Source organism: Phlebotomus papatasi, chromosome 1 (assembly GCF_024763615.1).
Source record: "Phlebotomus papatasi isolate M1 chromosome 1, Ppap_2.1, whole genome shotgun sequence".
NCBI lineage: Eukaryota > Metazoa > Arthropoda > Insecta > Diptera > Psychodidae > Phlebotomus > Phlebotomus papatasi.
In genome coordinates, this window is record NC_077222.1 from 21,224,064 (window position 1) to 21,236,483 (window position 12,420).

The following is a 12,420-nucleotide window of genomic DNA, read 5'->3' on the forward strand; positions in this document are numbered from 1 at the left end:
CAAAAAATCTTCAGAAGCACGGAATAAGCATTCACTACGGGGAAGGCTTTCCTGGGCGATCTACGATCATCAGATCCTTCCAACACGAGGCACATTGTAATGCTTACATTGTAATGATTACATTGTAGTACTAAATAAAATAAAGTGTCTGGATAAGATTAATAATAAGAACTTGGCACATATAAATGTCCATCATCACTAAACCTATCAGCTTTGGGGAACAGCCCAACTCCCGCATAGCATTCCACAGAACCCCTCTATCCCCTCTATCGATCGTGTCATAGGTCTGTCCAAAATCCACGAAAAGCTGTTGTATTGAGACGTTGTGCTTCCAGCATTTTTCCAATATTTGGCATATACTGAAGAGGTGATCAGTCGTGAAACTCGGAAACCTGCCAGGTACACTGCGAAAAATTTGGGTGTGAAATGTGTACAAATCGGGGGTTAATTTTTCACACCAAATTCTAACCCCGAATCAACCAAACCTCTCCGGTAGTAAATTTGGTAATAGGCGGGGGTTAAAAAGATTGAATAGAAAAATTAAACCCCATCGAGTGTTTATTTTACACCGACGCTATAAAACGAAATGGAAACCCCCATAGAGGGTTATTAGGTGAGATTCTTAATAATCTCACCTACTATAATCCTAACAAAATTTCATGTCGTCCGATCGACCTCAAACTTGGCCAAAATGTGTTTCAGCACTTCCTGATCACGAATATATATGTGGCTAATTTACGTTCCCGGCCGGCCGGCCGGCCGTCCGGCCGCTCTTTGGAGCTTAATAGCTCCTAAACTAAAAGAGATATCGACTTGCGGTTTTCGGCAAAGGTTATATATCGTATTAAAATTGCAACTTGGTGCATTGACCCCCCAACCCCCCACCCCTCCTTCCGCCATTTTGAATACCCCCCTTTTTTTGTTTTCTCAATAGCTCAGCCTCTATGGCATCGATCGGGCTCAAATTTTAGTATATTATAGCTGGGCCTTAGGGCTTTCCATAAATACCAAACTTAAGGTCCCCCGACCCCCCTGACCCTAGCTATAAGGGTCCAAAAATAATTTCTTAAAATGGCCATAACTCCGGTTCTAATTGTCAGATTTTGAAAAGTGAGGGCTTTTTGGAAAGCTCTCATGAAATGCCACTTCCCCTTCTAGCATCGCAAGTTCATAAAACCACCGCTAGGGGCGCTATTATTAAAAAGAAGATTTTTAAATTTTCTAAATTAAATAATTCAAAAATTCCATTGTGCATCGGGCTGAAATTTTAGTATGTTGTAGCCCTTGATTATACCTATCAAACAAAAAAATACTTAAGTCGATCCATAACCCCTGACCCCAGCTATAAGGGGACAAAGTTTGAACATTGACCGGCCTCTATCTCCGGTTCTAATTAACATAGCGACCTAAATATTACCTTTTTGGTTTCGTATCGATGAGCACCTTCAGATGGAAGTTCAAAAATTCACCACAGGTGGCGCTGCGATAGCGTCAAAATTCATCGAAATTTAAACTCATTTTTCTCAAAAACGGCATTGTGCAAGCTAATGAAATTTTAGTATGTTGTAGTCCAGTCTAGGACGTTTCCAAAATGGTGCGTATGCGCGCTGTGGTTTCAATAGAACCGGAGATATGAGGGGTCAAAGTTCACGAAATTCAAAAAATCATATCTCCGGTTCTATGTGACCGATTTTGATGAATGAGGGCTTAAACGAAAGATCTCACCAAATGCTACAACTTTCTAGAATATTTGAACTTCGTGGGACCAACACCAGGGGCGCCACAGTCGAAAAACCAATTTCAATATCACATAACCTCAATTATCTCGACTGTCGCTCAACCGATTTTGATGATTACTTCGACATAATTGTAGAACACATTTGTCTCTACATTTCGTCCATACATCATTTTCCGCTCAGACTACGCTATCACTCCGATTTTTCCGTTTAAGTGTGAAAAAATTGATTTTTCCCATAATAACGCTTTGAAATCACTCAGATGCCAATTTGACTGCCTCTACTCCAGCAAGACACTTAAAATATGGTTTTAAATGGAAAGTCCCACAAAATACAACAATTCTTTGATATAGTTGAAGTTCAACAAATGACTACTTGGGGCACTCTGGATGAAAAAACGAGTTAAGAAACAAAAGACCTCGCTTATCTTGGCTTCTGAGTAATCGATGAGATCATGTTCTATGGGAAAATTATAGAGAACATTCTGGTCTACATTTCACCCATATATCACTTTTCTATCAGTCCATTCAAATCCTTGATATTTTGGTTTAAATACAAAATTTGTATAATTTCACGAATTTGATTCAAGATAACTGAATGGCGTCTCCCAACTTTAGTTCTAATTCGAATTTGCATGCACTCCGAGTTAGCTCACGTTAAGAATCTCACCTACATAAGCCGGTTAGGATTATCTGTCCCTTTTAAATCTTCTATAGCGAATTATTTTCTTTAAAAATAATGTTTTTATGACTTTTCTATATGATAATGAAATGAAAGTGTATTAAATTAATATAAAACAGGACCATGCCTTTTTTTGGATGACGAAAACTACATTTTTCCGTGGCTTTTCACAGGTTGTATGAACAGTGCAGATATAACACTCGGCGGAGTTAATTTTTGTAAAGAAAACTTGGTGTGAATATTACTTTTTTCTTGATTTTTTGGTGTGAATCTAACCCCCGATTGCCATAGTGCACATTCAACATATTTTTCTAACCCCGGCTCCCAGATCCATTTCCCTGAGTGTACCCTCCAATAGATTTCTCAGCATATGGCTTCAGCCTATCCAAGATCAACCTTAGTAGAACTTTTTACACAGTGTCCAGGAGCCTAATTCCTCTGTAGTTCTTATAGTCTTGGCCTAGACGATCATCTTTCCTGTTAATTGGGATTTTGAGTGCCATGTTCCAATCTTTTGGCATCTGGATGTGGTTAAACATCTATCTGATTCAATTCATTTAATTTTTTTCGAAGAACCTGAGATAAGTACGAAGATACATTTCATTAATAGACTGGAGGAATGTCAGGAAAACAAAGTTTGATTAGATATCGTATAGTACTTTGACTGTTACACTTATCTATGACAAAATATCGCGAATATACTTGAAGTAGACCACCAGTATTTATGATTTTTATGCATATCTAATAATTTGGTATTTCCATATTTTTTCGTTATCTGAAAAAATATATTGAGTGTTATGAAATGGTCTATCTGTTCGGAATTCTCTTGTAAATACAGCATTATCAAACGTGTGTTCAATCATCATAAAGAAAAGTCTTTCTTAGGTTTTGCGATATATCAAAATACTGTACCAAAGGTTGTTGCAAAAGAAGAAGGACATATTATAGATTACAAGAACAGAATATATATGCTTTTTTACTCTTGCATAACAAAGTATGTTTAGGTTTTATTAACCAAACATGATGTTCAATGGTAACGATTAGCATTATTTAAAAACAATATTTTGGGGGTGTGTATCTCGAGTGGAATATTTGAAAAACACAAGTTTTTTTGGGTCAATGAACTGTAAATTAACACACTAAAAGAATAAAAATTTATAGAGAAAAAGTTATAACTTTTAATACTTTTCCTTAAAACTGGTTTAAACTTGATATAATGGGTTTATAAGAAAATTTCTATTAAACTCCTGCGCAATAGCAGTTAGCATGAAGGTATATTCGGGACCACCATTGAAGTTAGTCTTCCTATCTAAAGCTATAGCACAATGTGGGTGAAATTAATGGGACACTTTATTAATTTATAGTAGGATTTCATGCCATTATCGGCATCAACCTCTGTCCCCATACTTCAAGATTTATCAAGGAAAAATATTTTCAAATTTCGTTATTGATTGCACTATTAGGTGAGGAATGTGAGTATAAAACTGGCGAAATCTTTTGGAATGCAGTCAGTTTTGCTTGTTCCGTGAAACCAGAAGCTCCGTGATAAAATGAAGTTGCTACTTCTTGCTCTCCTCTTGCCCGCCCTTGCCCATGCCGGTCGCGTCACCGTTCATGTGTGTAAGTATTTTAAGTAGTAAGTTTAATCAGAAAGTTTTAAATTTTTTATAGCACTAATTCCCATTTGTAGTCTATACAACAACTGGCTAAGCCACAATGCCAAAGTTATAGAGGATGATCCGATTTTCGGATTACCTTCAAATCTGTAAAGGTCTTTACAGTGCTGAAGCAAGACAACGGGATTTGTACCACTATAAACGTATCTATCAGTGCGCACTTTCTTCATTATGTCTGGAGCCATGGTAAGATTTGTGGTAGCGCTCCTGAAGCCAATATAATTTTCTCAGCGTCCTTGGTATCAGCCGTAGAAAAATTATTCGCAATTTGGATGAAGGATGAAGTGGCTCCCCTAAAATCATCTCAAAAATTTGGCACTTTAATTAATTTAAGAAATTTTAAGATAATTTAAGGAATTTTATGTTATTTAATTAATACGACCCCAATTTTCTTTATTTTCTTTACAGGCACCAATGGGTACTCTATTTTCAACAGACCACCCGTTCCAGACTGGGTTGAGATTGAGGGATGTGATATGAACGAATGCTCTATTCAACAAGGCGATACATTGAACTTAAGAGCGGCTTTTGCTCCATCCACTACTCATTATAACCTTGAGTTCTACGTACGCGTCTTCTTTACGCTCATTCAGGTCCCAATTGACCAACCACCAGGTCTCGACGATGCTTGCCCACTCATCATTGGCGGATGCCCAATTCGAGGTGGAGAAGGCGAGAGGGTTGCCGAAGTGGATATGTTGGTGGACATTCCAAATGTTCCTGTTGCTGTGACAGTTCGCGCTGAGGTCAGTCTTCGTGATCTTGATACTGGCAATACAGTTGTATGTGGCGGTGTAGCAATTTCAGTGTAACAGTCTGAATAAGTACAATAGCAACAGTATCATGTTTTGAAGCAGACCTTTCGATAAATCTTTTTGGCAACTTTGGAGATTACCTCTTTGTATGGATTTCTTCAAAAAAAAAAAATTAAGTCATGAAAATACATTCAAACATTTGTACTGATTTCTTTTGTATTCTATTGTATTGTCATATTAGGACAACGACAACTTGACTAAGAAACTAACAAATACTGTTGTTAACATCTCTAACCCAGTCAAGAATTTAACATCCGGTTAACCCTTTTGAGAACGAGAGAGTCAAAAATTGGGGAACAGAAAAAATCACTTTTTCAAACTTTTAAAAGCAAAACACAAAATCAGCCTTTAAGGATTAAATAATTAACCGTATAGAACCGAAATATACAACCAGGTCCACAATCCGAAACCGCGGTCGTAGACCGATTTCAAACTTTATCAATCCGGAGGTTTGCAGGCTCGTCCAGGTTGAAGAGAGAACCAGCTGAAGGCCTGAAAGACACTTTGAAAATAAAAAGAATTATTAAAGCATTCTAACAAAATCTTTACTTAAAAATTTCCAAATTATTTGAAAAGAAGAAAAAGGGACAGATAATCCTAATCGGCTTATGTAGGTGAGATTCTTAATATGAGCTAACTCGGAATGCATGCAAATTCGATTTAGAGCTGAAGTTGGGGTACGCCATTCAGTTATCTTGAATCAAATTCGTGAAATTATGCAAATTTTGTATTTAAACCAAAATATCAAAGATTTGGATGGAGTGACAGAAAAGTGATATATGGGTGAAATGTAGACCAGAATGTTCTCTATAATTTTCCCATAGAAAATGATCTCATCGATTACTCAGAAGCCAAGATAAGCGGGGTTTTTTGTTTCTTAACTCGTTTTTTCATCCAGAGTGCCCCAAGTGTTCATTTGTTGAACTTCAACTAAATCAAAGAATTGTTGTATTTTGCGGGACTTTCCATTTAAAACCCTATTTTAAGTGTCTTTGTGGAGTAGAGGCAGTCAAATTGGCATCTGAGTGATTTCAAAGCGTTATTATGGGAAAAATCAATTTTTTCACACTTAAACGACAAAATCGGACAGATCGCATTATCTGACCGAAAAATGATGTATCGACGAAATGTAGAGACAAATGTGCTCTACAATTATGTTGAAGTAATCATCAAAATCGGTTCAGCGACAGTCGAGATAATTGAGGTTATGTGATATTGAAATTGGTTTTTCGACTGTGGCGCCCCTGGTGTTGGTCCCACGAAGTTCAAATATTCTAGAAAGTTGTAGAATTTGGTGAGATCTTTCGTTTAAGCCCTCATTCATCAAAATCGGTCACATAGAACCGGAGATATGATTTTTTGAATTTCGTGAACTTTGACCCCTCATATCTCCGGTTCTATTGAAACCACAGCGCACATACGCACCATTTTGGAAACGTCCTAGATTGGACTACAACATACTAAAATTTCATTAACTTGCACAATGCCGTTTTTGAGAAAAGTGACTTTGAATTTCGATGAATTTTGACGCTATCACAGCGCCACCTGTGGTGACTTTTTGAACTTCCATCTGAAAGTGCTCATCGAGACGAAACCAAAAAGGTAAAATTTAGGTCGCTATGTTAATTAGAACCGGAGATAGAGGCCGGTCAATGTTCGAACTTTGACCCCTTATAGCTCGGGTCAGGGGTTTTAGATCGACTTAAGGTTTTTTTGTTTGATAGGAATAATCAAAGGCTACAACATACTAAATTTTCAGTCCGATGAACAATGGAATTTTTGAGTTATTTAACTTATAAGATTTAAAAATTTTCTTTTTAAAAAAAGCGCCCCTAGCGGTGGTTTTATGAACTTGCTATGTTAGAAAGGGAAGTGGCATTTCACGAGAGCTTTCCAAAAAGCCCTCACTTTTTAAATTCTGACAATTAGAACCGGAGTTATGGCCATTTTAAGAAATTTTTTTGGACCCTTATAGCTCGGGTCAGGGGGGTCGGGGGACCTTAAGTTTGGTATTGATGGAAAGCCCTAAGGCCCAGCTATAACATACTAAAATTTGAGTCCGCTGAATGCCATAGGGGCGGAGCTATTGAGAAAACAAAAAAAGGGGGGTCTTCAAAATGGCGGAAGGAGGGGTGGGGGGTCTATGCACCAAGTTGCAATTTTCACCCGATATATAAGCTTTGCCGAAAACCGCAAGTCGATATCTTTTTTAGTTTAGGAGCTATTAAGCTCCAAAGAGCGGCCGGCCGGCCGGCCGGCCGGGAACGTAAATTAGCCACATATATTAGATGAGATCATATATTCTGTCAGTAGAAGAGGTAAAAAGTTTGGAGTGGTATATCTCAGCTCCTGATGAACATAATTGGATGAGTGAACTATTGTTGGAAAGCTTGGTTCATTAGCTTTCAGAATCTGGTATATGTAATTGGCTATGGGTAAATCATGGTCATCCAGAACCATTTATGTCGAAGAAGACACTTTTTGCAGCGTCATTTTTGACCATCTACTGCTGGGACCAGGAGTGACCCACAATTCTCGCACTTGGACTGTTCGTTAGAGGAACTCAAAGGGTATAATTTGTGGAAGAAACTTTTTTTTTGGACGTCTTACTTTTTTTTATTCATCGACTTTTGCAAGAATTTTAACATTTTATACGCATAGAAAAAAATGACAGAAATCCTTCTATCTCATTTTCTGGACAAACTAATGAAGATATCGACTTGGAATGTTCTAAGTACTCCCCCATAAGTTGATCCAAGGAATCCAAATATCATATCAATTTCATCCCCACGTCTATCCTTCCCCTCCAGAAACCACTCTTTTAGGATTTTTGTAATTTTTTCCTTGCGTATAAAATGTTAAAATTCTTGCAAAAGTCGATGAATAAAAAAAAGTAAGACGTCCAAAAAAAAAGTTTCTTCCACAAATTATACCCTTTGAGTTCCTCTAACGAACAGTCCAAGTGCGAGAATTGTGGGTCACTCCTGGTCCCAGCAGTAGATGGTCAAAAATGACGCTGCAAAAAGTGTCTTCTTCGACATAAATGGTTCTGGATGACCATGATTTACCCATAGCCAATTACATATACCAGATTCTGAAAGCTAATGAACCAAGCTTTCCAACAATAGTTCACTCATCCAATTATGTTCATCAGGAGCTGAGATATACCACTCTAAACTTTTTACCTCTTCTACTGACAGAATATATGATCTCATCTAATATATTCGTGATCAGGAAGTGCTGAAACACATTTTGGCCAAATTTGAGGTCGATCGGACGACATGAAATTTTGTTAGGATTATAGTAGGTGAGATTGTTAAGAATCTCACCTAATATGACAACATTGCATGTCGCGTACTAAAAAACATAACCTAACTTAAAATCAGTGTTTTAAATCAACGGTCGATAAATTGTGGACTATAGAGCGATGGCCTATAGCGGGGTTCTACTGTAGTACACAATTGAAGAGTCAAGAATATCGAAATTCGAAATGGGAGAAAAATCAGCGCTGAAGCGGCGGGTATATGAATTTGCACTTTAGGCTTTCGGTAGATTTTCGAATACTTTTGGCTTGGCTTTGCAGTGTCTTTGTTTTTTCGAAAAGTTATTACTGAACGGAGCCGGTGTGTCTATGGCATTAGGAAAGCAAACAGCAGGTATGGTAGACTTTGCATAACTATTTCTACGTAAACTCTAGTTCTCTTATGACCTATAAAAATTGATCCAGAATTAGCTGAGATTATTTATATACGGAAATGCTTTAAGTTTAAGACTTCACAGATAATCTGGCTTCAAACACTTCGTATTTTTCCCATATTTCGCATATTCCTTAATTTGATTCATCAATGGGCAATATATTTTAAAAGCTAGCCTTAAGTATTTAGTCCCTTTCCGGATTTTGACCGTTTGAATTTTTGGATGCTATGACTGTCTACAATCGCTAGCTTCTTAATATAGAAGTAATGTGAATTTGGATCTCGTCCTATCGTTCTTAATCCACGCAGAAACATGTTTTGTCACTCAAAGGTCATGATTATCATACTCGATAGGCATTGATTATTCTTGCCGTCCGCAGTTTTATTTTTGGGCTAACGTTTGGGTTAGTCCCGAACATTTTGATTGATGTGTTATTGACACGACCTAAAGCCCCACTTTTTAATAGATTCGTAAAACAATGCTTAAATATGTGAGTAGAGATATGAGGAATAGTCGATAATAACTTAATTTACTTTTTATTGAATACTATGTTTTATTGCTGCTTGTTTTCAAAGTGAGAGTAAGGAGTAAGTAAACAATTCTTTAAATTTTAAATCAATTAACCCATTGAACCATCAAATAGACATTATAGTGATAAAAAGCAAGAGAGAGAGAGAGAGAGAGAGGATAAAGTTTAATCAGACTGAGTGACTGACTAACAGATAAAATCTATTAATGTTATTTAATCATTCTATGTCATATCAGCCATGATCATTTAACATGATTGGAACACCCTACATAATGCAATGACTGTGGGGTACAAGTAAAACTCGATTGTCTGCGGCTTAGAAATTGAACCGAGCTTCCAACTAAACAATCTAATCTGAGTGGAAACCTTGAAATGTTAGGTACATGGAAAAAATCTGATAAACCCCTGCGCAATATCAGTTAAGATGAAGATTCGGGACCAACGTCGAAAATACTCTTCCTATCTAAAGCTCTAACACTGCATAGGTGGAAATCTATAGGGCATTTTATTAATTTACAGTGGGATTTGGCGCCATTATCAACATCAACCTCTGTCCCCATACTTCAAAATTTATCACGAAAGAAATTTGTCCAAATTTTTTTGAGTGCACTCTTGGTGGCAGAGAACTAGTATAAAACCGGCGAAATCTTTAGATTGCAGTCAGTTTTACCTTTTCCGTGGAACCCAAAGCTCAGTGAAAAATGAAGTATCTTCTTCTTGCCCTCATTTTGCCAGCCCTTGCTTATGCCGGGCGGGTAACCCACTACCCATGTGAGTAATTAAAAAACCTAATTTTAAAATATGTAATTCTCTATCTGTATTGGAAAACCTTAGAGGTTCAATCATATGAAGAATGGTTCTTTCTTGAGTACAAAAGTGAAGCAAAGTTTGTGTTTAATACCTTCAAGAGGAATTTGAAATACTTTGCAACGAAAGTAAATAATATTATAGATTTGAAAAAAAAACGGTATTTGCATTTTAGGCAAAACTTGTTGCAATGAACGAAAGATTGATCTTAGGTTTAGTGAATCTCAGTATCAAATTTGAAAAACAGTGATCCTAACGCTCAATAAAGCTGTGCGATTTTTCGCAGAATCCTGATAGTAGCAACATCACAAGCAAATCAGGGAGAAGGATTTCCTTAGGATGCATCAGGGATGTGTCAGGCAAATCACAGATTTGACCACTGAGAACATCTTTGGCAAAGAATTTTGTGTTTTTCTGTCCTGAAAGGATTACACCCTCTAATGCCTCTGGAGGGAGTTCCTTTCCTTGATTAACTTGTGCTAAAGCTCTGCAATGCATGGCAATGGATAGTTCCTAGTCGGATCACTTCGAGCCATGCGGAGTTAAGGCGACAAAACCATAACTCTGGCTTAAGTCCCTCAGTATTAAAAGCTCTATACGATCTCAAATAGGATCATTGTAAATTTAATGAGATAATTTAACTCGGATTATTTTTGGTTCAATAAATTGGAACATTACATCGTTCATTTCAAATGGAACAGTACAGTAAAATGCTAATAAGTGTGTTTACGATCATGATAAGATATTTGATAGTGAAAAAAGTTCGGCCAAATTAGAATATTTTAAAAAGATGTATATATTTTTGCCCTGGTTCGGATTTATTCTATTGTATGATATTTTGGGTGCTTTTTTTCCTATAAAAAAGAAGAACTAATGGGACAAACCGAGCTTTGGGATTAATTGCAACTACGCTCTCCTTGGAATACTTTAATCTCAAACAACATTTTGGTCAAACGCAAAATGATTTGGTAGTGTTAGAGGGATGTTGGGTTGAAATTGGACTTTTTTCTTCCACTTTTAAATGGAACTAAGCTTTATTATGATGTAATTTAGCTTCTTAATTGGTTTGCTGAGCTAAATTATTATTAGCTAAGGTCCAGATTCATTTCGAAATAAGAGAAAATGCTCAATTTCAAAACTGCCACACTTCAAAGGAGACCCATTTCCTCCAACTCGATGCCGTGTCTCTGATTAAGTAATACTCAAAGAAAATTCCACGGGACATTAAGTCTTCAGACTTTGAAATATATTTTTGCAGAGTAATGTTATTTTATGAATACAATCATTAATTTCTTTTATTTCTTCTACAGGCACCAATGGCTATCCCGATGGTAGTCCTTCTGTTCCTAACTGGGTTGAAGTTGAGGGATGTGATGAATCCGAGTGTACAATTCCACATGGTGGTACATTGAACTTGAGAGCTGCTTATACCCCAACCACTAGTCACGAGAACCTGGAATTCTTCGTGCGTGTCTCCTTGCAGGGAATACCACTCCCGATTGAGCAGCCACCTGGTTTGGCAGATGCTTGCCCACACATTCAGGGTGGATGTCCTATTGTTGCCGGACAAGGCGAGACCATTAGCGAAATAGATATATTAGTGGACTTCCCATCAGTTCCTATTGCTGTAACAGTTCTCGCTGGGGTCAGTCTCCGTGATCTTGATACTGGTGAAACAGTGGTGTGCGGAGCTGTTGAGGTTACCATTGCATAATCTGAAAAAGTAATTTGTGGTAGAATCAGACAAGTTTTCAAGCACATATCACAATAAACCTCAGACAACGCTGGAGATTGCCTTTACAGATGAGTTTTCCGCGAAAATTCATTTTATCTTGGTTAAAATAAAACACAATATTGGAAATATTTGTTTTAATCGATGGATCAGTTATCAGTTCCTATCCAAATTCCAAATATTATAATTTTTTTGCACATCTTAAGATTACTTAGTATACAGTTATACTTGAATATTTACTGCTCGAACTGAAAACGAGTGTAGTAGGGGGAGGTGGGGATACTTTGAGCTCTGGGGCTAAATTATTATACATATACATTGTTTAACATGATATAATTTGGATAGACAAAATATTTGTGGATCTAAATAAAAAAACTGTAAGGATTAGTTTCATTTAGAAATATGCGACAAAATCAATGCAGCCCCACAGCTCAAACTAACCCCACCTCCCCTTATAAAATTATCCTATTTATACAACTATAATAATCCTATTTTTACAACTTGTCATCGGATTTAGAGGAGAAATGGTAAGAGATATTGACTTCCGGTCTTCAGTGACCTTAATAAAAAAAAATAAGATTTACTTCGCATGTTTTTTATCTTACTTGCCTAGTATCTCTCCAGTCCTACAGCTATCTACGGTTTTCTTTATTTTTGCATATGCTTTAGAGATAGTTCATGCAATCATTTCGTCCATACCATCAACCTAACAACAAGTCATTTTAAATTTTCGTTGGTCAAAGTTTAA

The 12,420-nt window shown here is 36.9% G+C and overlaps 2 protein-coding genes across 2 annotated transcripts; both read left to right on the plus strand.

Annotated features, from left to right (window-relative positions):
- The first annotated feature begins 3,923 nt into the window (after positions 1-3,923).
- Positions 3,924-5,439, plus strand: LOC129798244 (uncharacterized). Its single transcript, XM_055841282.1, has 2 exons — positions 3,924-4,037; positions 4,502-5,439. Exons 1-2 carry the CDS (start codon positions 3,968-3,970, stop codon positions 4,903-4,905), a joined length of 474 nt encoding a protein of 157 aa, XP_055697257.1. The 5' UTR covers positions 3,924-3,967; the 3' UTR covers positions 4,906-5,439.
- Positions 5,440-9,792: 4,353 nt separating this feature from the next.
- Positions 9,793-11,801, plus strand: LOC129798242 (uncharacterized). Its single transcript, XM_055841281.1, has 2 exons — positions 9,793-9,904; positions 11,251-11,801. Exons 1-2 carry the CDS (start codon positions 9,835-9,837, stop codon positions 11,652-11,654), a joined length of 474 nt encoding a protein of 157 aa, XP_055697256.1. The 5' UTR covers positions 9,793-9,834; the 3' UTR covers positions 11,655-11,801.
- Positions 11,802-12,420: the final 619 nt, after the last annotated feature.

Excerpts from the sequence above, each read along its gene's own strand:
- LOC129798244 (XM_055841282.1), top strand. The coding sequence starts at position 3,968 with ATGAAGTTGCTACTTCTTGCTCTCCTCTTGCCCGCCCTTGCCCATGCC. Across the intron at positions 4,038-4,501 it reads TCGCGTCACCGTTCATGTGT|GCACCAATGGGTACTCTATT; the intron begins GTAAGTATTTTA and ends TTTTCTTTACAG.
- LOC129798242 (XM_055841281.1), top strand. The coding sequence starts at position 9,835 with ATGAAGTATCTTCTTCTTGCCCTCATTTTGCCAGCCCTTGCTTATGCC. Across the intron at positions 9,905-11,250 it reads GCGGGTAACCCACTACCCAT|GCACCAATGGCTATCCCGAT; the intron begins GTGAGTAATTAA and ends TTTCTTCTACAG.